Source organism: Mastacembelus armatus, chromosome 18, assembly GCF_900324485.2.
Source record: "Mastacembelus armatus chromosome 18, fMasArm1.2, whole genome shotgun sequence".
In the NCBI taxonomy this organism is placed as follows: domain Eukaryota; kingdom Metazoa; phylum Chordata; class Actinopteri; order Synbranchiformes; family Mastacembelidae; genus Mastacembelus; species Mastacembelus armatus.
The window spans coordinates 2,593,680-2,614,970 of record NC_046650.1 but is presented as its reverse complement, the minus strand read 5'-3'; the positions used below and the strand labels follow the sequence as shown (position 1 = coordinate 2,614,970).

The following is a 21,291-nucleotide window of genomic DNA, read 5'->3' as shown; positions in this document are numbered from 1 at the left end:
AAATAATTGATGGCTGTGGTCATTATATTTGAACTGTTTAATTACTGCGGCCATATTTAGGTGTTCATTGTGACAAATGTCTGACAGAATTCTGCAGAAAAGCACTGAATACCTTTAATTTATTTACGTTCAAATGGCTACAACAGCTGAAATGCTGTTTCTTGGCAACTTCAGTCTAAAAATACTGACACTAGTGTAATGTCAAAGATTCTAATTATGAGTTTATTTTATATATTTCTAGGAAGGAGTTGACTTATCTATTAAAAATCTCTGCAACCGACATTGAAATCTACAGTTACTCCTGCTAATAATTTCACTTTTTGGGAGAAGTATTTGCTTTATTCCTCAAACCTTGAGAGAAGGAGCACTCGTGTTAGGTACAGATTTGGATTCAGTAGGCAGCCTTCTTCAGGAACAGCTGTAAATGTATGTAAATGAGGGTATATACAAACTGTCACACAGGAGGAGACCACAGTCAACTGGTTTTCATTGCTCAAATTGTGGTTTAATGATATGTTTATACCTCACAGTTACTGCTGCCAATGTGGCAGGTTGCCTGGTGCAGTGTATTTTACAAAGATGAATGAATAACTTTGATGTTTCTTTTCTTTTCCTCCTTTGTAGTTCGGCTCCATGACAGCATATCTGAAGAAGGATTTCACTATTTGGTCTTTGACTTGTAAGTGCAGGATTTTCCTTTTCCTCATCACATCACACCACGTTTTAACACGTGCCAAATGCACATGGATACACATTCATGTCAGGCTCAGGAGAAATACTGTAGAGACATAACAACTGCCAATCAGTTGTCCTGTCAGAGGCATCATGGGAGATTAGACGTGGTGTGTTCACCTCCACTTTGCTCCATTTGTGCTCAGTCTGCACACACCTTCACCATGTTCACACATCATTTACATCTCATTTATGTTTGAGCTCATGGTGTATGACTGCATCAGACTGCGTCATGCATGCAGACACACACACAGATGAAATACAAATGAGCTGTATTATATCATTTAGGCTCATATACCGACCGTGCAACTTTGTAAATGAATGCTAACACACATGGTAGGTACTGTAAATTACTTATTTCACCAGCCATCTGCTGCTTGTCTCTGTTCATCGCCATTACATACTTACTGTATACTAAGTATAACGGAAGGATGGTATCACAAAATATCATTCTGAATAGATGAATAATATAGTTAGACTAAATGCAGCTGTTAAATTTACTACAAGATGGCCAAATAAACTATTTATCTGTAGCTGTCACACACTGGGAGTAATGACAGTCCTGTGCACATATTGTGCACTGTATCTGTTCAAATCACAGTTTGTGGCACTTCTTTGAGTCAAGAGACTGAGTGTAGCTGGTTATCTATACCATAATAACTAAAAACATCTTGTGGACTTTATAAAAAACCTCTAATTAGTCATATTTATTCTATAAATTGCCCAGACATTTGTTGAACTATTTCTTTTTAATTTGAAAAATTTATCTTAGACTCTAACCACATATAAGTTCCAATGGACATACCAGAATTTTTAATGGTGCTGTTGGTGTGTGTGTGTGTGTGTGTGAAGGAATAGCAGGTAAAGTGTGTCACTTACCATTTTGTGCGTGCCTGGAAATTCCTCACATAACTAGTCCTTTCATTTGAGCAATGATTGACCACTAATTCACTCATTACTTATCCAACTCATTCCCTTACTCAGTAAATAACAAAAATCATGGCAGGCAAAAGATTGGAATGTACTCTTTGTCACAACATGGCATCATAGAAACACTGCAAGTAATTATATCCATAACAAAATATTGCACTTTGTTCTGCTGATTAAGCTACTAAACAAACATCAAAGGGGGTGGGGGCAAGTGCACTGCTAAACCCAGTTTACATTGTAGATGGCTAATTAGTGAGTCGGCAGTGGCACACTGAACACCTTGAACATCAGTCAGTATTTATGCTAAATATTTAATATTGCTAATTTTCAACACCACAGGCTGTAAACTTTCTAAATATAGTAACTTAGATTTGAAAATGACCTAACACTGAAATGTATTTTACTTTATTGTAAAGTTGGACTTTAAAGCAATACTGCAACATTTTGAGAAGTAGACATATTTGTGTGGATAGCACTTTGTTTACTACATCTAAGTCTAATGAATTCAGTCTGTACAGACAGCAAAATGTTAAAATGACACATTGTGGTGTTATGGTGGGTTATGTGCTGGAGTGTTTCTTTGTTGGACACAGTAACTTCCTTGTTGTCTGGCTAAGGCTGCCATGCAACCAGCAAAAATGTAAGAAAGTTACTGTGGCAGGTAAAGAAACAAAGTCATACTAAATAGTGAGTGTGTGTGGATGTGTAGAATTTAACAGGAAAAGCAGAAACTCGCAGAACCAGGTTGATAGCCAGACTTTTCATATATGCTCTGTTTTTGTAGTCAGCTCTCATCGTCTGTTTAATCTGTTACTTCAGTTTTCCCAATTGTTAATAAACCAATAAATAAGTTTCTGCCTTCAAATATTGCCCTCTGTTCCTCCTCCCATTCACCACCTCCTTCATTCCTCCTCTCTCCTATGTGTTGTCAGCTATTGTTTGCGGTCTAACCTGACAGCCAGATAGGAAATTGCTTTGAATTCATTTTAAATGCTCCATTTAATTTGACCAGGTGTCATAAAAATAACAGAGGGTGTTCCTGTCCTGGCTAAAAGACAACACACAGATTAAAAACATTGCCTCTTTTTCCTTAATACAAAAGCTGCCTGCAAGGATAATGAGACATAAAATGACATGCAGTTGGGGAAAAGCAGTATGATCATGAATGGAGTAGTGGGCTAATGTACTATACAGTATCTTCACAACCATTTTTATTTTGTGAATTGAAAAGCAAAAGGACATGCTGACCAGAGAAAACTGTAATACATGTATGTCATGTTTGGGTCACTTCTGAGCTGCTGAATGCATGCCAACAATAACAGTGGGACCCTCTAGATGTTTTTTCAACTGAATTTCTTTTAACAAAAGTGCTTAAAGGTTTTATAAAACCGTAATTTGGAAAACCCCTGAGGACTTAATTTGGTAATGTTTTCCACAGGCAATGGAAAATGTTTTACATTAAAATATCTTACGTCATTCTCCATGTTTTGGGAAACTGTTCTACTGACCCAGTTTTAAAATTGTAAGTTTAAACACTAAAGGGAACTTTTGCTGATTTTTTTCAGATGGATGTCAGTTTACTCATCATGGGCTGAATGTGGAAGCATTTGTACAATATATTCTGTGTCCCAGAAGTAGTTTGTCAAATTTGAGGAAATTTTAAAGGGAAAGCCTAGATGCAATAGTGTATTTGGTAGGAGAAGGGCCTAATGAAAATCATTTTTGAACTGTATTATGGGAATAGTAGTTTTGCAGCTCCTGTTTACAATAAGAGACATTGTGGTATCTTATTTGTGGTGTTTTTTTTTATGTTAAAATATAAATAAAAGCCTAATTTTTTTTATATTTATCTACATTGTGCAGCAAATGTGGTCTAAAAGCAGCAGAGGCAGACTTATGTCAACTTTTAATCCCTCGCATGGATGAAGCATCAGAAATACTGGCTCCTACACTTCCCATAAATCAGCTCTGTGGCATTTATCTGTTAGACCCTTACTGTTTGCTAAATGCCCAAGCCTTTCAAACGTCATTTCCCAAACTGTAGAGCATACTCCCTGTTATAAATCTTTAGTCCCAGAAGTTAAACCAGAATGACATCATCAAGGTGAATCAGGATTATTTTCCCAGAATTTAGAAGGCTGATCCAAAGCCACCAAAGATATTATACAACTCTTTAACACTGACGGGGCATCCCTTTAACCTTAGCAGCATAAACTATTAGCCCTTGCAACTGATAAAAAGTAACAAAAGACAGTGCTCTTTCTCCTGGGCTCAACTACTTTACTTGTGGATTGAGATCAATTGTGCATTAATTTATGGTGGTCTGAGGTACATTAGTGTCTTATGTGCTATTGCTAGGCTTCCATTCTATTACAGATCCAGTCAGTGTTAACTTGGAAAATCTCGCTAGGTTTGAGTCTTCCAGCTGAATAAATAATATATATTTACTGTAAAACCACATCTGCTGAACTGTGTTATTGTAGTGATTTTACCATTTAAATAAAAAAGCATAATGTCATTCTTATGTTCTAAATGGTTTGAAAAAAATTCATATAGGCTAGATAAAATTTGTTATTGTGCAACATTACCTAGGCTTTCAGTGTAGACAAAGAAATGTTGTTTTATAGGTTACTTCTTCCTCCTTTTTCTGTCCTGTTTTCTGTCTCACTCCATTTCTTTCTCCTCCAGAGTTACTGGTGGTGAGCTGTTTGAGGACATTGTTGCCAGGGAGTACTACAGCGAAGCTGATGCTAGGTCAGTGTCATGTTCTGTCAAGATTCTTAGATTTATATGTTGTGTTGATATTTCTAAACTTACTGTATAAATGTGATTTGATTTAGTGTCCGTTGGCTCCAAAGGCATACTCAAACAGACACATAAGGAGCTTTCAGACCAGAGGAATGTTATTGTAGCTCTTTGAACCCTTGGAGAAAGTTCCCCTTTTTGTGTTTGTACTGTAGGAATGCTGTTTTAGGTGACTTTTTCAGCTCCTACTCTGGAGTAGGTACTTTTTCACTACAATAGGAACCATGACTCACGTACCTTTACTTTGATTTTTCAAAAATCAATGCGGCAACTAGCATTTTTAAAAGTAAATTTTTTAATCAATTATTTAGAAAGAAAGGCAACCTTGTAATGTAAGATGATTTTAATTATATTGAGGACTTTTAGTTTTACCACTCAGCGGGGTTAAAGTTTAGACTTTTATGTGAATGAGCAGCTCCAGAATTTTTCATCAAGAGATTTAACTCTATATGTTAGCTTTATGGGTTGCAGCTTTCTATTTTGTTAAGTTGTAATAATAACTTTAAAGGTGATATCTGTGAGACCTTTATTGATTTAAAAAAAAAAAAAACATGCATGTGCCCTCTGTATTTTTCTATACTTGTTAAATAGCTTAAAGAAACAGATCACTGTGCTTTTTTTCCAAGCTTTGTTTAGCTTAGCATAAGGACTGGAAACAAGGGAAACATCTACTGTAGCCTGGCTCTGTCCTAAGTTAAAAAAAAATACACTTCTAAAGTTCATTTTGTAATACATCATATCTCGTTTAACTTTAAAACAGACATTTAAATAGACATTTTATGGCTCAAGTAACATCCCTAAAACAAAAATATCACTTTATATGACTTTACTGTTGTTCCCAGCCTTTCTCAGGTGTTTTATTGTGTTTGCAACCCCTAAGTTTTTTGTAACTCATTTAATTTCGAAAAGGTCTGTATCATTATTTTATGAAGCAGAGATATGTTGTTTGTTCAAATTTGATCATTTTTTGATTCTACAGATTTATATGACCCTTTTAATTTGGGATCTAGAGCAATTGAAATTTGGTCAGAGCATGACAAGCTGTTTTCCCCTTCTACCAGTCTTCATGCTAAGCTAGGCTAACTGCCTCATGATTCAAGCTCTGAATGGCACAGACATGTGTTTTCCTAAGATGCCAAATTATTCCTTTAAGTCTTTGCCTTCGCCAGTGAAGTGTTATTTCATGTGTTGTGGTGTCTGTCTGCCTGTTCTTCTTCCCTTGTTTCCTGATGTTTACTTGTCCTCTTCCTCTCCTTTTTGCTTCTGGCCTGCTCTCTATCTCTCTCTCTCTCTCTCTCTGTCTGTCTGTCTCTCTCTCTCTCTCTGTCTCTCTCTCTCTCTCTTTCTCTTTCTCTCTCTTTCTCTCTCTCTATTTCTCTCTCCTCCACAGTCACTGCATACAGCAGATTCTAGAAAGTGTAAATCATTGCCACATAAATGGCATAGTGCACAGGGACCTAAAGGTTAGTAAGTGACGACAGTAACAACAAAAAGACATAGGCCTGCCTTGTGGCACCTCACATCGCTCCTCCACTGCCTGATCAATCGACCAATTAACCTTTCACAGAGTGCCGCCTCCTCCAAACCCCTCCCTCCACCACTCACCCTAACACACTGCCATATGACAGAAGTGTTTAAAAAGCCACCTGCAGCAGGGCATTGAGGGCAGGTTGACAGGAGAGGAGGTGGTACTGAAGGTCATGTAGTATTGGTGGGGGGCTGGTAGATTTCATCATGGCCTGCCTCTTCTGTATGCCAGGGCACAAAGTGCATGTAGCATCTGTCCAAAACCATGCTCTGAACCAGCCATTGAGAGGCTAAGACCTGAGATAGAAGGAGGAGAGGAGGTCTTGTGGCTTTAGATGCAGTACCCTATTGTAGGACCACTGTTTTGGATTAGAACTAACAAACTTTGATGTGAAAACACAATATGACAGATAATTAAAATCATTCATTTCAGCCAATATTACCAGCATTAATATTAATGTGGCATGGATAGAAAAGAAGTATGGAAGATTACATTTTTGTAATCATAGGTAGGGAAAGCATTATGGTGCAACACATTAGACTTTAAAGAAATTACAAAACTCACCTCCCTTCAGATCCTAGATCTTCCTCCTCAGTCTCTCGGTGTTTGACCTCTAGTTGACCAGGAGCTAACGCCACATCTGTTTTGACACTTGGGCAGAGAATTGGCCATGTTTATGTCAGCTGGAGATGACAGAATTATACATTAATGATGTTTTCTCTTCGGATCTTTCCCAGCAAGCTTTATTTGGTGACTGTAATGCTACATAAAATGTTGAAAATTGAGCAGATGCTCATTTTACCAAATTGCTCATTGCCCGTTGGGGTTGGTACTTACCACATTGTTGTCTCCTCACTAACACAACTGGTAGCTCCCCAAGTGCCAAAGCAAGTTCACAGCCACAGAAAGTGAGACTGTGTGAGTGGTAGCTTGTCACTAACCCATGCCCCCCTGGTGTTTGCATGTAGTCATTGCATTCAGCAGATCCTAGAGGCTGTGCTCCACTGCCACCAGATGGGTGTGGTCCACCGTGACCTCAAGGTAAGTAGACACACAATCAAGAAGCAGCCTCACACTCTTGTGTCCCATTCATGTCTTTACCTTATTTGTTTTTCTGTTGAGCTTCCTTTTTCCACTCAGTCATCTCTTGTTCACTCACATTACACCCTTACTTTCCCACTTCACTTCGAGATGTTAGTTTACTTTGGTCTTTGAGTATTACAATAAAATAAGAGCTTTGCACTTCCACTAAACAGGCAGTCCACTTATTGTGTTAAAAGGCCTGATAAGACTGGCAGTCTTCCAATTACTCTGCAACTATGAACACCAGTGCATATATGGAATTTGTTAAAAAAAGGCACCTTAATCTACCGTGGGATGTAAAAAAAAAAAAAAAAGTGTTTTTCCCAGAGACAAATGATGTTATTCTTTTAAAAATATAAGTAAACAATAATAAGCCATTATTTTGGGCACCAGAGTTGCTCATTTTATCTCATATGTGTGTAGACACCCACATGTGGGACTCCCACACCAACTCCCATTACCCCAAAAAATGCTATATCTGACTTGAGAGCTACATATAGATTAACAGGTCTCTAGTTTCTAACCAGTTATCACATCAACCTGGGATAGTTGAGTTTCAAGTGGCAAAAGTGATTTCTCCTGATTATTGTGGTATTGTATGCTGAAGTTGAATTTTCTTACTCTTCAGATCTTTTGTAGCGTGTATGCTAAAACTCTCATGGCCCGAGTGTAGAGATGAGATGGAATCTTTGAGTGCATTTATCGAAGGTCATATATAAACCTTATCATGGTGAAATGTTTTTGGACTTTGGACATTACTAAACATTCTGTTCAGTTGTCTTCTTTCCATCTCTAATGCTGTTTTTTCTCACTGCGGTCTGCTCCCAAAAGCTCTGATTTGCCAATCAAATCAGCCAGGTGTATCTGAGGTTTGGTTTACCTTCAGTAATAATAAGCTTGCATTTTGCATTCGCAGCTACCTTGTCTTTGCACTCTGATTGGCTGTTGCCTGGCAGCTGCCATGGCTCACTGCAGAAACACAAAGACTAAACAAATACAACCAAAACAAATAAGCAAGCTGTCGAGCAGAGGACTGTATGCCACCTTGTGTGTGTATTCATATGATTTCATTTCTCAAGAAAATGATTTTGGGTAATACAGGGAGTCCAAAATACACACACCATTATAAAGTTCTTGTAAAGATGTATAGTTTATGTGAAGAGTCTAGACACATACCATGGTATCAGTCAGTTTTCTGAGGAGCAGTAATGACTTCCACAGCACCGCCTTATAACTTCTGTTGCAAAACAACTGATTATTGAAAACTTGGTTTGATTATTTTAGTTTTTTGTTGAGCAGCAACTTGACTCTATATCAATGTTTTTAAAAAATGAAGAACCAATGAAATGGATTTGTATTTTAAATTATACCAACTGAAAATTATTCATCAGTTATTCTAGTAATTGAAATTTTTTCATGTTATTTTTTATGTTAAATGTTTATATTTTGTGTTTTTCTTTATCATATATGATGGTAAATACTGTGTTTTCCATTTTGGACTGTTTGGCAAAACACTTTGTGGTGGGAAATTATGATGTAATTCACCCTCACAAGAAACACTGAAGCTCTTGTGGTAGCATGCAGACTGCTGAGACATTTACTGTATTTCATCTGTTACCCTGTGTAGTATCTTTTTTTAGTATTTTTCTTCTTTTTATTCTATTGCCAATGAAGCCCTCTGAGTAATCTCAGTAATGTGCTGATCTCAGATAATGTGGGATATTCCATATTAAGATAAAGAAATTCAAACATGGGACAACTTTGTGTATGTGTAACGTTTTTCCAGCAGATGCAGTGTGTGTGGATTTGTGAGTAACAATAGTACTGCTCTCGACTGCTACAGAACCCCCAGGCTGGTTTAGTAGGCCACTAATTCTATCACTTTATGATCTGCTGCATTAGACAGAATCCAATTACAGCTATTGGACACCAACAGCTACAGTAGGAGGGAACATAAATCCTCATTAATCTGATGTGAACTGTACTTTCTACAAACATGCAGTAACCCAGTCATGTATTTGTGTGTGCGTGTGTATACAATATGCTGATAGGACAGCCTCAGTAGTGTGGCTTGGCGGTGAACTTGGCCACATCCTGCACATCAGTGAAGTGCTTTCTGGGTATTTATTTGTATTCATTGCCCTGCATGTTTTACTGTGTTTGCATGTGTGGGGCTGTTGTAACCTTATTTGCAGGCCTGAAAGCCACACTAGACAATAATTAAAGGCTGTGTGATTACATTAAGTGTTTAGTGATTTGTAAAAGGGAAGAAAAAAAGTGATGACAAATCGACAGGTGTCAAAGCACACTGAGTGCCTTCCATCGTGATTGTAAAGTGGACTATAAGGGATAAGAGATCTTATCAATACCTTTGAGGGTACAGCTTTTGAGGATCACCATTTTATTGCAATTGGAGTTGTATAATTATATTTGCGTTGCCAGTTGATGTGTGATGACGATGATAACATACTCAAAATATGTAGTGTGAGACACTTGTCTGGCATGCTGGATGACAGTTACATGCAACAGCTATTGATTTTATGGAGATGAAGTGTTACGAGGACCAAATGGTAATCAGAACATAGTACCATTTTATCTAGGATTTAACCAAAACCCGAAAGTGAATAGATTTAAGCTGCAGTTAGTATTTTCCATTTTTGCAACACCATGACCTGCAGCTTTTACTGCTATTTCCACATGTAACAAAGTTTTGAAGCTGAGTGATTCCAGGGTTCTTGCCATAATAGACTTTGGAAGTCATAGGTCACTTCTTCACCAGATGTTTTTGTGTTCACAATCTTGTTTGATTTTTTTTTTTTTTTTTTTCTCCCAAAAACATGCTTTCTGAGACGGTTGTTATTCATTTGTACTGATGATTCATCCAGGAGACCCAGAATGTGGAAGTGTACCAACTATGTCTCACTCAAATGTTTCCATTCAGAAAATGAATGCACTTTTTAGTTCTGGAACAGCCTAAATAGACTCTTCTGCTTTGCGACCCTATTGCTAAGACATTGCTATGGCATTGCAACAGCAAAGTCAGACAGGCCAAGAAACATATGAACAGACAGGTTGTACACACTCTGACAGTGTAATCAGATTTCTTAAATCACTCTATTTTTTGAGGGTAAATCAGAAGTGATTGCTCAGTAGGCATTAAAATGCTTTGATGTCCAGCATGTACAAGTACAATGTTTACAGAATGTCAAAATGAAAGAGGAAATTGGTCTTTAACCTGAAATGGCCAGAATTATGCCCAAAAATCATAAAAATAAGACCCATGTTAATAGGTTAGAAGGATGGATGTTCTTAGTTATGTATTTTAACAACTGTATGCTTCTTGCAATAGTTAAATCTTTTTGGGTATGTGGATAAGGCAAGAATTAGGGTACACTGTGTCTGATATAATAGGCACTTCTTTCATTTGACCTTTTTACCTATCTGCAAGGTTACGTGATTCTTTTCCATGACTGGATGAAGGATAGCAGGAAGTGTTTGCAATGACTGCATGATACTGACGAATGCATGTATCTCCTTGCTCTTCCATGCTTCCACTTTTGCTTTTCTTCCCTCCTCCTCTACAGCATGCCCTCCAAGACTGCCCACCTCAGAAATCACATGCTACTAACAGCATCCTTTAAATATGCATGCATTTATGAGATAATTTCACTAAATTTCAGTGACTGATGTGATTGATACTTTATGGAATGAATTATCACAGACAGTATAAAAACATTTGTGTCGGTAGTAATCCAATAATGAAGGGCCATTATAAACCATATTGTATTCTGGGCCTCTTGGATACATATATTTTGATTTGTACATATGCCAAGTCTACGGTCAACTACATTTTCACTAGATGAGAATGTAATGAATGTATATACACACACTTCCAAAAGATATTCAATGGTGTTAAAATGATTTTAAACAATATGGCATTGGGCTTTTGCCTTTATGAACAGTCAGGGCAGCTACAGGCAACTGGGTGTCACTCTGTGCAGACATGGCTCTACATCTGGTTTCATAAACAGCATTAAATGAAGACATTTCTACAAGACTTCATATCCGTTGACAGTTTGCCTTCTTTGTTTTTCTTGAGAAGGTTACTGGATTGATAGATATACACAGTATGGCAAAAATTTTGTTAAATCATCCCGAACTACAAAACATTTTAGTGACCAACATCCGGTGACTTTTAAGAGAGGGAGCAATGTTGAGGACATTGGATTGAGATCAATCTATACTATTGTATATTATCATTTTGAATAACTGTTTTTTGGCTCTATTAGGTCAACTAAGAAAGCTCCACCCATCCCACCTCCTCCTGGGGATTGGGACTAGCTGTCTACCAGTTTTACCATAGCCCACCAGCATCTTGTTGAATGACCCTGCAGTCTGAATATAATCAAGCTCCATATGAGTCAGATTTTATGTAGAGAGGCTGGAATCTGATGTCAGCAGCACACATTTATCTGTAAGGCTAGATAGATGCCGTAGGTAGCCTCTAGCTCAGACATTAGTTTTAACTGCTCAATGCTCAAATACACTACATGGTATCAGTCCTTAATGTTTTTACCAAATTAATAACTCTTAACCTGAAACTCTGTAAGGCTATGTTCTCCTGATTTGCGGTGGGGGTTAGAGGAGAGATGAGGGTATTTCACAGACATCTAAACTTCTGATCAAACCAAACTGGGCGGAGCATATCAGACCCAGGCAACTTTTGAGCAAAGAGTGCAGTTTGAGTATTGCATCAATTGCTGTTGTTCTTCTATGTGGGGGGCTCAGATATTAATAATATCTGCAATATGTGGCAATTTAAGACCTTGGCAACATTTACACCAGAAAAACAACAGATGTAACTAAAACGTCCTGTAATGTGAACTGCCTGTAATCAAAACACTTGAACTCACTCACGTCTACTCCATCATATTTATTTTGATTCTAAAATGTATCACTGTATCAGTGCAAGATACTGAGACGTTTTTATGTGTCCCTTCATATAAAGCCAGAGAACTTGCTCCTAGCCAGCAAGTTAAAGGGGGCAGCAGTTAAACTGGCAGACTTTGGGCTGGCCATAGAAGTGCAGGGAGACCAGCAGGCATGGTTTGGTGAGTATGATAGTATTAAAGAAAATAAATATATTGTAGCCCTGGGGTGTATTTGTAAAGTTTGTGTGATGTCAACTGAAAAATAAACCTTACAGTCAGCATCTTATTTTCTATTTAAGGATGTGAATTACAGTAGCTTTCTATGTTATTTGGCATGACATTTTAAGTCAAAGGAGGTGAGCATAAATCCAGATCTTGTAAATTTAAAATGTTCTCTAAGATGACAACGTAATGTTTACATTTTCAAATCTGCTGTCACCTGATTCTCAGAAAAATGTGAATCAGAACAATTACCTTTTGTGTCCTAGTTGTGGAAAAATCAAAAAACTGTTCTCTTGTATTATTCAGAGCCCAAGTCAGTCCCATGTTACATCACACCTATCTTAAGGGACTAGGTGTGCCACTGCTCTCGGCTCTTATATCAAATTTGGATTGGTTGGCTATCAGGCCTATTTCCCCTTATTCCCTGCAGAACAGAGCAATAATTGGTCTATTCCCTCCAGCCTCTATCTGGAACCAGTTCACATTCTGTTCTGATTTTACTACTTGTCAAATGGACCCAAAGGGTCAGCCAGTGCCTTGAATTGTATTTTAAGTCAACAGCATGAGCTGCTACATGCAAACAGAGGGTTGTTTTTCTTTCTTTGGAGTTTAACCACAGCTTTTAAACCTAATTTTATGAGACCCCTGGTCTTTAGCCATCATGAAATCTTTGGCTTTTAAGAGGTGGTCCTAATGAGCATTTGAGAGACTGCAGCTTACCAAGTGACAAAGTTAATGTTTGTGTGTTCAAGGTTTTGCTGGGACACCAGGGTATCTGTCACCAGAAGTGCTTAGGAAAGATCCCTATGGCAAACCAGTGGACATGTGGGCTTGTGGTAAGATTTTCTGCTAACCTGCTTCGCATTGAAACCTACAGCATAATTTGTTTAATTAGGTAAGGCCTTGTGAAGCAGCTGCTTATTATTATCACATAATGCCGTGGCCTGAAACAGCCAGTCAGAAACCCTGGGGAGCACTTCAGAAGTGCACACTACACAAAGGGCAGAGCTGCATGTACTGGAGAAATCACACTTGTTTTTAGTTTTTAGTTTTGGCCTCTCATCCTTAGGTTTACAAGCTATCACTGAAAAGCTCATACACCTCTTGTTGTTTCATTCATTACATTCTGCTCTGGGTCCATGTGTGTGCATGCATTTCTCTCCAGGTCAGTTACCATGGAGGAGTACAGAGGGCTTCATCCTCTTGAATTAATCATTGCGGACACTCATTACACACTTCTGATGGGCCCGGCCACCTGGGCCTTATATACTGCACACACACACACTGTCTAAAGCCACACTGGTGCTCCTTTCCACACACCTGTGCTGGTTGACGAGCCCACAGTAACAATAGCCAGTGTTGTGCTTGTGGTTAGACCATCTAGTCGACAGATAGAGGCCCTTTCATCTTATCCTGGCAACTGGCCAGCCAGTCAAAAACCATCTTTCCTGGAAACACAAGCTCAGACAGACACATTCTGTCAGGTTAACACAATGTTCTGTACACTGCATATATCCATATTTATGTTTATTTATTTCTCACTGTTGGCGAGTGTTTTCACGATGCCAAAATTATTGCTTTAATACAAAAAATGCTTTGATAAAAATCAAAACTTATATTGAAACAATACCATGGAAAAAATCTAAACCACCAGAAAAGTAATGAAGTTATAAATAACAGAACATTAAACTTAACCATAAAACAAAACCAAAATGTTTTGACAATGTGAAAGGAGGCCATAAAACCACAGAAGCAAATTATGTTTGTCACATTCGTAAGTTAATAGCGACAACGATAGAGTTAAATTAGACAGTTGCCCTTAATTTCCTCATAAAACAATGATGAAAAAAGTTTGCTTGTCATAAAATAAATCACTCACTTAGCAAATGTCTATCACATCAGCTGTTGCTCTTTAAATTATTGATACAAATCAGCATGTCTGTTGGTGAGGTGCTTTGCCAAGTTGGACATGTTGGTTCCCTTGTTTTGCGGAGGTTTGAAACCTCTTTTACAAATGGGCTTTGCAGTGTCCATGCACTTGCTTTGACTATTGACACTGAGGTTAGACAGTTGCAGCCATGCCTCTTTTTATACCATGAAAGCTGCTTGCAGCTTACAGAGAGAAGATGACAGAGGAAAAAAAACAAACAGTTGACACACCCACCGTGCCTGGAGTGTAAGCAGAGCAATGCACGCACACAGCACAACTCGCTGTAACTTTGATTATGTGGCTCTTATAAAACTGTCCTTCACGTACCGTTACTTATAAAACGGTATACCATGCAACATTATGGTTGGTGCAGTGATATGATTTTAATTGAGTAGCAAATTTTTCCTTTTTTGTTTGTTTTGTTTTTGGGCTATCTGCTTGAAAATGTATTGATCATTAAGTTAGCTGTCTGTCAGCGTTAACTCTGATTGTTGATTGATGATTGTAATATGTGTTTGTGCATGTATAGGTGTTATCCTCTACATTCTCCTGGTGGGATATCCTCCATTCTGGGATGAGGACCAGCACAGACTGTATCAGCAGATTAAGGCTGGAGCTTATGATGTGAGTTTCATCTCTGCCTGTCTCTGCTTCACTAACTCGCTATGCGTCTTATCTGTTTTCTCTTAGCCTGTCTCTCCACAGTGTCATGAAGAATAAGGATGCATGTTTAATAACAGGACAGATTAATACATATGATGCTGGCTTTGCTTGTGAGTATAATTGGCACATTCAGTGTGGAATTGAGCAGAGTGCAGGTATAACACAACATCGTTGAGAGAGAGGTTTGTCTGTGTCTGCCTGTTCAGATAGCCAGGCATTGGTCATTGAGGTTTCCCTTGGCTTTTTATTGTTAAGGATTTTAGAGATAGGGTGCTTTTGTGTTTCTGTGTTCCCAAGGTGGGCTGACTTGATATATTTCTGATGATCTTTTTGTAATGAAAAGGGGGCATTAAGTTAAAGAATCAGAGAATAAGCTGACAAATGTAACGCTTCTCTGTTTTCATCCTGACCTTTGTGTTACACTGCTCTGGTGTCTGCTGATGCAGGGGATATTGTTTGAAAGTTTGTGATCATTGCCAGTACACTAATTTACACTGAGTACTGATACCATAACTCCTTTTTTAATACCTTAAAAGATGTCCACTTACTGCTAATGCTACAACTACTGCATGACAGTTTGTTGAGTGATTACCTGTTTTCTTTGTATGCACAAGGATCTACATGCACTCACCTGAGCACACAGATGAAACAATACACATTTCAGTCAATAATTTTATGCTATTCCATTGCTTTATGGCTAGTTGCTTTGAAGGACTAACAGAAGGGGCAATGGAGCAACAAAAGGTGGGGAAGAAGACTGCAAGCAAAGATATATTGTGGGTTTTAAAGGAAAAGAATGGCTTGCTTGAGGAACACTGAATGTAAGAAGCATTTTGGTGCACTCCACAGAGCACCTTTTAAATTGGTGATTCTAAATGCACACTATCTGTTCTTTGCATTTAAAAATACATGCAACCACAAAATTATTCAGTTTTAAAATACAAATTAATCTTAAATTAGAAAAGTCCCCCATGTTTAGGTCGAGAAATGCAATTCAAGTAAGCAGGCCTAAAATGCATCTGACACTTTTCAAGATGTAACACATTTTAATTGGTGAAAAAGTTGTAGGGCAATTCCTGGTTCTAGCCCCCAGTACCTAAAAGCAAAGGTTTGGATATTCAGATACTTGCACTGACCTTTATATGAGACAAAAATACCTTAATTTGTTGTTTCTGTACAAGTGAATAAAAAGTAAAGGCGGTGTGCAAAAATACATTTTTAACTTCTTATTTTTATTAATCTTGCTAAATTATATGTAGACATATAAGTGTCTTAAGGCAAAGCTTAGTGCATATTAATACTTGGACACTTAAAGTTGTTTCTGTTCGACAGTTCCCTTCTCCAGAGTGGGACACAGTGACTCCAGAGGCAAAAGACCTGATCAACAAGATGCTGACCATTAATCCAGCCAAGAGAGTCACTGCTACGGATGCACTCAAACACCCCTGGATCTGTGTACGTGCCACCCATACATTTCAGATCGGATTCTCCAGTCAATACAGCTGCAGTAGAGGCATACCACATTCTAAGAGAAAAGCATCACACACTGTTTATGTACTTTGTGTTGACAGCAACGCTCCACCGTAGCATCTATGATGCACAGACAAGAGACTGTGGAGTGCCTGAAGAAATTCAATGCTAGAAGGAAACTCAAGGTAAGATACAAGATGTTCTGTTGTCTGGACTGAGTTGAGAGCACAAAGCTGAGACATTTGATCTGTCTTTTTGGTATTACCCAGCTTCTAACCTGATAAATGCTACAGGAACCAATCACATCCAGTCATGTGCACCATATTATCTAACCTTCCACCCTCTGTATACATAGTAGTATATTCCTCAGTCTCCATTCTTTTTCCCTAGGGTGCTATCCTGACTACTATGCTTGCCACTCGCAACTTCTCAGGTAGGACTGAATCAGTTATGAAGATTGACAGTTACAGTAGCTCTTACTTTTCCTCTCAGCCCTGCCTGATGTATTGAACCCTTATATGACAGTCTTGCAGTTTTTTCATTGAAACCCCCTGAACTGTCCTTTATGTTTGGTTATTGTTGAAGATTCTGCTCTTTTGAGTGCAAGTGTTTGTTAAATGTCATGCTCTGGCCTTTAGAACCTACTGAGCTCCATCTACCCTCTTCTTTTCAGTTACTATCAACAGAGAGTAAATGATCATTAAGATCAATAAAGTCCCATCTTCAGGTCCCTTTAAAGGGCAACTGAGTTTAATATTGACTGTATCTCTTATGACAAATGCCAGCCAAGCTTACATTTTTTTCCCATTTAAGTTCATTTTATGTTTGTAATCTCTAAACTGTCAGTTGCCAGTATTACATCAGAGTCATTGTAAACATGCTTTGCTTTTGTTTTTCTTCTTTCCCCCTCTTGTGTGGTAACTCATGTATAAGGTAAGAGTCCTTGGTGTAGTTGACACTTGCCCACAGTGTCAAACTATGGATTTGATCCTGAGGCATGGCATGTCTACTAAAGCATCTGTACAGAGCTTTCAGCTGGCACATTACATCCACAGGTGGCCATATTGGTACTTTATATTTTGAAATTTCTGAACCACTTACAAGACATTGAAATGTCGCCGCCCCCCCCCCCCCCCCCCAAAAACCATCACAGCACAGGAATAACAAAACTTCAGTCAGCAATCCTAAGGTGGCTGTCTAACATCTCTGGTTATGTGTCAATAAGGTCTTGGCATTAGAATACCTAGGGGCTTTAACCCATTACCATTGCCCATGGGTAGTACGTCAGAGTGTTAATGGCTGTTTTCTGCCATAAACTGAGTTAGCGTGTAAATATTAGACATATCCGGGTATCATTGTGTCGGCCATTGTTGTGTCTGACCTCCTTACACAACATTTTTTATGGTATTGTTATTAAATGTGAACATGGAGCGAGGTAAGGCTTCATGCTATGTAGCCATTGTGTTTTCAATTCAATTCAATTCAATTTTATTTGTATAGCGCCAAATCACAATACAAATCATCTCAAGGCACTTTACAAAAACTAAAACTAAAAACCCAACAATTCCCTTATGAGCAAGCACTTGGCGACAGTGGAGAGGAAAAAACTCCCTTTAACGGAAGAAAAAAACCTCCAGCAGAACCGGGCTCAGTTTGGGCGGCCATCTGCCTCGACCGGTTGGGGTGAGTGGATAGAGCAGAGAGAAAAGAACAGCAACAATAAACAACAAATAGACACTGCAAGTTGGTGGGGCCAGTAACTGCACATCAGCGATAAACAGCTCCAGGACCAGGGACACCTGCAGAAGGTACAGAGAGAGAGAGAGAGAGAGAGAGGGAGGGAGAGAGCACAAACTAGGGGAGAGAGAGAGCACAAGGTTAGTAACATTCAATGGTGGAATATACATGAGGTCGGAGAGAAGGGGGAGGGGGGGGCGGGTAGGGTAGGGGAGCTCAGTGCACCAATGGTCCTTGGGCAGTCTAGGCCTATAGCAGCATAACTAACTAAGGGATGGTTCAGGGTTGCCTGAAGCCAGCCCTAACTATATGCTTTGTCAAAGAGGAAGGTTTTAAGTCTAGCCTTAAAAGTATAGAGAGTGTCTGCCTCCTGAACCCAGGCTGGGAGCTGGTTCCATAGGAGAGGAGCTTGATAACTAAAGGCTCTGCCTCCCATTCTGCTTTTGGAAACTCTGGGAACCACAAGTAGGCCTGCACTCTGAGAGCGAAGTGGTCTATTGGGATAATATGGTACTATGAGGTCTTTAAGGTATGAAGGAGCTTGATTATGAAGGGATTTGTATGTGAGAAGAAGGATTTTAAATTCTATTCTATATTTTACAGGGAGCCAATGAAGAGAAGCCAATATAGGAGAAATATGATCTCTCTTGCTAGTTCCTGTCAGGACTCTGGCTGCGGCATTCTGGATTAACTGGAGGCTTTTTATTAAGATATTAGGACATCCAGATAGTAATGAGTTACAGTAATCTAGCCTTGAGGTAACAAACGCATGGACTAGTTTTTCTGCATCATTTTGAGACAGGATGTTCCTAATTTTGGAAATGTTGCGCAGGTGAAAGAATGCAGTTCTAGAAATTTGTTTTATGTGTGAGTTAAAGGACATGTCCTGGTCAAAAATAACTCCAAGGTTTTTTACAGTAGTGCTGGAGGCCAGGGCTATGCCATCTAGAGTAGCTATAATTTTAGAAAAGTTATTTCTGAGATTTTTAGGCCCAAATATAATGACTTCTGTTTTCTCCGAGTTTAAAAGTAAAAAGTTACTGGTCATCCAAGCCTTTATGTCAGTTAGACAGGCTTGAAGTCTGGTTAACTGGTTTGTGTTAACAGGTTTAATAGATTGATATAACTGAGTGTCATCCGCATAGCAGTGGTAATTAATAGAGTGCTTCCTAATGATATATCCTAAAGGAAGCATGTACAGGGTGAACAGAATCGGTCCTAGCACAGAACCTTGTGGAACTCCATAACTAACTTTTGTTCGTGTGGAAGGTTCATCATGGACATGAACAAACTGGAATCTGTCCGATAAATAGGATTGGAACCACTTTAACGCTGTTCCTCTGATACCAATCACATGCTCCAGTCTCTGTAATAAGATGTTGTGGTCAATGGTGTCGAATGCTGCACTAAGGTCTAGGAGGACAAGTATCGAAACAAGTCCATTATCTGAGGCTAAGAGAAGATCGTTGGTAACTTTCAACAGTGCTGTTTCTGTACTATGATGTGCTCTAAATCCTGATTGGAAATCTTCAAATAGTTCATTCCTGTGTAAGTGGTCTGATAGCTGCTTAGCAACAGCTTTTTCTAGGATTTTAGAAATAAATGGCAGGTTGGATATTGGTCTATAATTAGCCAAGACACCTGGATCAAGACTAGGCTTTTTGAGTAAAGGTTTGATTACTGCAGTCTTAAAGGCCTGTGGTACGTAGCCTGATACTAGAGATAAATTTACCAAGTCCAATAAAGATGAGTTCATTAATGGCAGGGTGCCTTTAAGCAGTCTAGTCGGGATGGGGTCCAAGAGACACGTTGATGATTTCGATGAAGCAACTACTGATGTAAATTCAGAGAGATCTATAGGAGAGAAGCAGTCTAAACATAACTGAGGTCCTACAGATGATTCAAGAGCTACTGTAGTAAAAGATTCATTTATTGCAGGTATAGGAAGCATCTGCTGAATTTTATCTCTAATAGTTGTGATTTTATTTGTAAAGAAACTCATAAATTCATCACTGCTGAGAGCTAAGGGAACACTGGGCTCAACGGAGCTGTGACTTTTTGTCAGCCTGGCTACAGTGCTGAAAAGAAACCTGGGATTGTTCTTATTTTCCTCTATTAGTGATGAATAGTATGCAGTTCTGGCTTTACGGAGAGCTTTTTTATATGTTAGTAGACTGTTTTTCCAGGCTAGATATTATTATATTATTTCTACATAATAATTCACTATTTCTAAATGCTAGTACCATGTACAGTGATTCTGACTGTTGAAGAACTAACTGCAGTATTACCTTTTAGAAGACACCAAAGCCACAGATTTTCTTTGGCTATGCCTTGGATTTGTGTTTTTAGTAAGGAATGCTAAGTGGTTAAGCTGGTTTTGAGTCATGGTTATGGTTACAAATGAAGCAAATCTACCTGAGATCATTTTGTTTGAGCTATACAAACTAAATATCAGTTTAAGATATTGTTACTATTGTGCTAAAAAAAAAACTGTCTTCCAATATGGCTGCTAAAAGATATTTGATGTCACTGAAAGCCCTCTATCAGTTACTAAACATGCACATGTCTTTGGTTTGATAAATCACCCCTGTAACTAAAACCTCTTACTGTTGTAGAGGACTCACAAAAACCTGTTCTGTTGTCGTTGTGACTACCAGTCTCTGACTGTCTTTGCATGTCAAATGAAGGGCAGCTGGTCATTCAATGGAACAAATCACCCATCCCATGATTTCAGCTCCCTCCCTTCTGCAAATTAAAGGTGTTTGTACCATAAGTTCCTCAGGGAAAGAAAATAAAGCAACAGAGCTCAGTTCCCTGGGCACTGCTTTGACCACCTCTGCCACTGTTTCCTATTGTCCTGTCATGATGAATCTAATTGCATGTTTCAAACTGATAATTCAGTAAGTTTTATTTTATATTTTGACTTAATTTGCATTTTTCTTTTCTGCTTCCAATTCTAACAGAACGCACTTCTAGGTTGCTAGTAATTGGCCAGCCTTGAATTGGCGTGTGTCTATGTGCGTTAATTCCAGATGGCCACTGATTTTCTTGCATTCTTATCTTTTTTTCTACAGCAGCCAAGAGCCTGCTGAACAAAAAACCAGATGGTGTCAAAGTAAGTTCAACTTCTTTCTTTTTTTCAATTTTTTGTACAGACAGCTCATGTACTAGCGTTACCTGCTTATGGTACTATATATTCTACTGGAGCTCAGTAGGTTTTACCTCATTCCAAGTGTTGTTCCTCAAGTGCTATAGCATTC

The 21,291-nt window shown here is 38.6% G+C and overlaps 1 protein-coding gene across 3 annotated transcripts in view; it reads left to right on the top strand.

Annotated features, from left to right (window-relative positions):
- Positions 1-21,291, top strand: part of camk2d1 (calcium/calmodulin-dependent protein kinase (CaM kinase) II delta 1) — an 84,958-nt gene that overhangs the window by 45,280 nt on the left and 18,387 nt on the right. For 2 of the 3 annotated variants that reach the window (XM_026298877.2, XM_026298875.2), the window contains exons 4-13: positions 625-679; positions 4,351-4,416; positions 6,964-7,036; positions 12,087-12,189; positions 12,984-13,067; positions 14,691-14,785; positions 16,157-16,279; positions 16,396-16,479; positions 16,685-16,727; positions 21,106-21,146. In XM_026298877.2, the coding sequence (XP_026154662.1) occupies positions 625-679; positions 4,351-4,416; positions 6,964-7,036; positions 12,087-12,189; positions 12,984-13,067; positions 14,691-14,785; positions 16,157-16,279; positions 16,396-16,479; positions 16,685-16,727; positions 21,106-21,146 (767 nt within the window). The remainder of the gene's footprint in view (positions 1-624; positions 680-4,350; positions 4,417-6,963; positions 7,037-12,086; positions 12,190-12,983; positions 13,068-14,690; positions 14,786-16,156; positions 16,280-16,395; positions 16,480-16,684; positions 16,728-21,105; positions 21,147-21,291) is intronic. The other variant, XM_026298876.2, reaches the window with a different exon arrangement.